This window comes from Otolemur garnettii, unplaced genomic scaffold (genome assembly GCF_000181295.1).
Source record: "Otolemur garnettii isolate 467f Iridium unplaced genomic scaffold, OtoGar3 scaffold00364, whole genome shotgun sequence".
NCBI lineage: Eukaryota > Metazoa > Chordata > Mammalia > Primates > Galagidae > Otolemur > Otolemur garnettii.
The window spans coordinates 162,556-167,306 of NW_003852759.1; the positions used below are offsets into that span (position 1 = coordinate 162,556).

Consider the following 4,751-nt stretch of genomic DNA (forward strand, 5'->3'; position numbering starts at 1 on the left):
ACACTAAGCCACACATTTAAGAAGTTCCAGAAGGCCAGGTATGGTGGCTCATGCCTGTAATTCCAGCAATCTTGAAGGCCAAGGTGGGTGTATTGCCTGAGCTTAGCAAGTTCAAGACCAGCCTGAGTAAGAGCAAGACCCCATCTCCAAAAAAACTTGCTTGGTGGCAGCACCCTTAGCTTAGTGGGTAGAGCATATACACCGAAGATGGTGGATTTAAGCCCAGCCTGGGCCAACTAAAACGACGACAACTGTAACAAAAAAAAATAGCCAGGCATTGTGCCAGGCACTTGTGGTCCCAGATTCTCAGGAGGCTGAGGCAAGAGAATTGCTTATGCCCAGGAGTTTGAGATTGCTATGAGCTATGATGCCATGCACTCTACCCAGGGTGACAGCTTGAGACTCTGTCTCAAAAAAAGAAAAAAAGGTATTTTCAGACACACTAAAAGTAAAAGAATTGGTCACCAGAAAACCTGTACTATGGGAAATAATCAAGATATATTTGCAGAGAACATGATCCCGAATGGAAGCTCTGATGCAATGAAGAATGAAAGTCACTCATAAAATAAAAATTACTACGGCTAGAGAGATTTAAAAAACAGAATCAACACACACAACAAGAAGAACATGTAAGATTGCGGGTGAGGATGAACAGAGTTTATTCTTGTGAATGCTCCCCAAGATCACTGAACCTTCCCACAAGGTAGAGGCATGGACTTCATGAGTCCTAGTGAGTCAAGGATGTCTGCTGTACCTCCAGAAGGGCTGGGGGTTGTACAGCAGTTGAACAAGTGAGGGAGCAAATGCTAGATAAACCAAGCCAAACGAAGGCAAGAAAAGAGATGAATACAGACAGTGGAAGGACTGAAGGCTGTGGGCATAAGCTCACAGTGAAGTCCAATGTGAAGGCGGCTGGGGGCCTGTGGGCTGGGAGGGCCCACTGGATAATCTTTGTGGATGGTGGTAACCCTCCTCCACCCTTATGGAGAATATTACTTATCGCTGAGACAATTAAGAGAACTTATGCCAAATGAAGTAATTTTCCTCAGATCTTAACACTACAAGCTACTTTTGAATAACAAACACAATGGGGTGAAAGAGACAACCAAAACCTCAGTTTTGTCACAAAATAAAGTATGCTTTGACCAGAAACTGGGGAAAAGCTTCTGGTCCCCCACTTTCCCTCTGTAGATACCAGGTATCTACAGGCCCTGGGCTCTCAGCCTCCTCTGGAAATAGGGAGAAGCCAGGAGACATAGCGGCTGTACTGTGCAGCTCTTCACGCCCCTCCCTCACACCAACCACCAGAAGTAACTCCAGGAAGCCAACCGAGAAAAGCCACGTTCACAGACTTGGGCTTGGGTGGACACAGGATAGACACTGCAGTGATGATCCCCAGGGTGCCTTCCGACCCAATGAAGAGCTGCTTCAGGTCATAGCCCGTGTTGTCCTTCCTCAGGGAGGTGAGGCAGTTTAGGATGGTGCCATTGGCAAGCACCTGGAGAAGAGAAACAGGTTCACAGCTGTCCACATTCACACAAGTGATGCTGGTCGTCTCCAGCACACCTCCAAGCCTCTACACTCAAAGTGAGCTGACCAACCTCAGCACACCCCCAGAACATCAGCGATCATAGGCCCCACCCCAGTCTGGTTCAGGAAGAACATGGAGAGGAATTGCCTGAGTCCCCTAATCAGGCGAAAGGGACTTTTCTTTTCTTTATTGTAGAGACAGAGTCTCACTTTACCGCCCTCTGTAGAGTACTGCGGCATCACACAGCTCACAGCAACCTCCAACTCCTGGGCTTAGGCAATTCTCTTGCCTCAGCCTCCCAAGTAGCTGGGACTACAGGTGCCCACCACAATGCCCAGCTATTTTTTTGTTGTAGTTTGGCCGGGGCCAGGTTTGAACCTGCCACCTTCAGTGTATGGGGCTGGCACCCTGCCCACTGAGCCACAGTCACTGCCCTAAAGGGACTTTTCTTCCTGTTAGAATAACATTTCCCCAACCCCACCATGACCACACACCCAAGAAGCTCACTGCCAGGCTGGTCAAGGGAAGCCGCCCAAGGCAGGAAGCATTCCTGGTGCCAAGGGGGAGTACACCCAGGGTGAAGCAGCGGGTATCCCTAGGGGTCAAAAGGGGACAGAGAGCCACACTACCCCATGGCCCACCCACCTCAGGACCCCTCAGCTGTAAAGGCTTCACATTCCCTCACTATAGGTCTGCCTGAGTCTTGTCTGCTGGTACTTCTGAGTAGAGTCTCAGCAGTATAGTTTGCAAATACCAGGACGTGACTTACAGTAAAAATAACCAGCAGCCAGCCAGAAAACAAAGCCATTGGAACATCATGGTTTATCAGATGGAAGAAAAACAGGGCTCTGCGTCTGCTCCACCCACTGGGAGGCGAGCCAGGAAGCTCTGCCCTTAGGAAGGTGGTGAGATGTGAGGCTCAGCAGGAGCCAAAATGCTCTAGCTCCAGACTGAGTTGGCCTTGTGTCCACCATCCTTCCAGTGGGCTGCTGGGCCCCAGCCCAGGGCAGAAGTGTCTGCGGGTATGTCTCACCCCTGCAGCATCCCAGGTGAACAGGGAGGTGGCAGACACACCATCACTGTCCTGCAGTACCTCCCAGTGATGTGGGAACCTGCTTGTCCCCAGGGCTGCTATGCTGGGAACCAACATGTATCCAAGGCTCACCACTTCCAGGCCCAGGACTGTCCCATGCAGAGAGCCATATCGAAGAAACCGAAGGCCGCCTGCATTGGTTGCCACATTTCCCCCGATGTGACAGCTGCCCTTGGCTCCTAAGTCCAGTGGCATGATGAAGTCCTGCTCTTCCACGTAGCGGCTCAGCTCCTCCAGCACACAGCCTGCCTGGCACACCAGGATCCCTGCAAACACAACCAGAGCCACTCAGCCACTGGGAAGGAACATCAGCCTCAGAGCCTGGGCCAAGGAAAAGAGGCGCCCCCTTCCCACGTGTCCCCAAGAATAAGACCAAACAGACAGAGTTACTCTATGATTACAACAGTGAAGAAAATGGGCAAGACAAGAAAACAAGAAAACCCACACACACTATGGAAGTAGGAGAGAGCTGGCTGTACAGCTGCACACCTCCACTGGGGTGACCTGCCCCCCAGGCACACCTGACAATGTCTGGTGACATTTTGGGGTGGGGATACAGCTGGCATCTGTTGGTAGGAGTCAAAGATACTGCTCAACACTCTACAGTGCCCAGGCACCCTGACCACAGAGAATAACCAGGGAGCCAGTGCCCAGTTTGCGCTAGAGAAGCCCTGCTCCCAGGCAAAAGCCCTGATGCATGGGTCCACCTGTGAGTCCTCGAGCCCTTCTCTCTCTTCACCTGCCTCCTACACCTCCAGAGAGGGCTGGAATTGGAAGGGACTAAAGCAGGCCCACAGGATAAGTCACATAGGGGACCTCATGGCAAACACATCCTAAGGGGCATGGCAGGGCAGGACTGCCTCTTTCCTAGTCCAGGGCAGCCCAACCCTCCAGCATAGTCCCGGTGGCTGACAAGGAAAATTCCCACTGACACTTGGAGGGACCCACTGCAGCCCTGATGGGCAGCACAAGCTTACCAGACACACTGTTGAAGCTGACGACCTGGTTCATAAGGGCAGTGGAGAGGATGATCTCGTCAAAGACAGGGACGCTGCCCCCCACCATGCCTGTGTTTCCCCCCTGTGGGTTCACAGCCAGGTTCCTCTTGTAACAGTGCCTGGGCCAAGTATAGTAGGAGTCAGGGCCTGTCCTCACTCCTACACTGCAGGACCCAGGCCTGGCCCCCAAATCCTGCCTCCTCTCCACAGCCTGCCCACCTCCTAACTGGGCTCCCTTGCCCTAGCCCATATGTGAGAGATGCTGAGGAGGCCAGATTCTAAGGTCCTAAGAGGTCTCCTCTCTAAGGACAGGAAGTCCTAAGTGCCCAGCTGTGGTCCTTTGTGTCCACGTGGTACTTGCAGAGGGTCCAACTTCTGCCTCCCACATCCTACAACCTCCACTCTCTCTACTCCCCCACTGTGTTCCCCAGTCCTTGGCTGCGCATCCCTCAGATATGGGCAAAAATCATCAAAGGTGCCTCCTCTTCAACCAGGTTCCACAGGGTAGGGGTCTGAAGAAACTGGAGCTCCCTACCCTGGCAGAGCCATTTGCCCACATGTCTCAAATAAGCCCTGGGAGGGGCAGACCCCAGGGATGGATCCTGATAGAGCAACTGTGAATGTACCCCTAGTTTTTTGTTACTGCAGACCATCCCTACGTGCAACTTTGGGGGACTGCTAAATAGTATTTATGTAGTGAACACCTTCCATGCATTAAAATGGGTGTAGGGCAACCAGGCCTGGTGGCTCACACCTATAATCCCAGGACTCTGGGAGGCCCAGGCAGGAGGATCCCTTGAGCTCAGGAGTTCAAGACCAGTCTAACAAGAGCGAGATCTTGTCTCTAAAAAAAATAGCCTGGTAGGGTAGTGCCTGTAGCTCAAGTGGATAAGGTACCAGCCACATATACCAGAGCTGGCAGGTTCAAATCCGGCCTGAGCCTGCCAAACAATGACAACTACAACCAAAAAATAGCTAGGTGTTGTGGCGGGTGCCTGTAGTCCCAGCTACTCAGGAGGCTGAGGCAAGAGAAAGCTTAAGCCCAGGAGTTGGAGGTGGCTGTGAGCTGTTATGCCATGGCACTCTACCCAGGGCAATAGCTTGAGGGTCCGTCTCAAAAAAAAAAAAA

At 52.1% G+C, this 4,751-nt stretch overlaps 1 protein-coding gene across 2 annotated transcripts in view; it reads right to left on the reverse strand.

Annotated features, from left to right (window-relative positions):
* Positions 1–4,751, reverse strand: part of D2HGDH (D-2-hydroxyglutarate dehydrogenase) — a 45,993-nt gene that overhangs the window by 21,642 nt on the left and 19,600 nt on the right. For both annotated transcript variants that reach the window (XM_023509110.1, XM_003803612.3), the window contains 3 exons: positions 3,602–3,741; positions 2,697–2,890; positions 1,330–1,498 (listed from right to left, as the gene is read on the reverse strand). In XM_023509110.1, the coding sequence (XP_023364878.1) occupies positions 1,330–1,498; positions 2,697–2,890; positions 3,602–3,741 (503 nt within the window). The remainder of the gene's footprint in view (positions 1–1,329; positions 1,499–2,696; positions 2,891–3,601; positions 3,742–4,751) is intronic.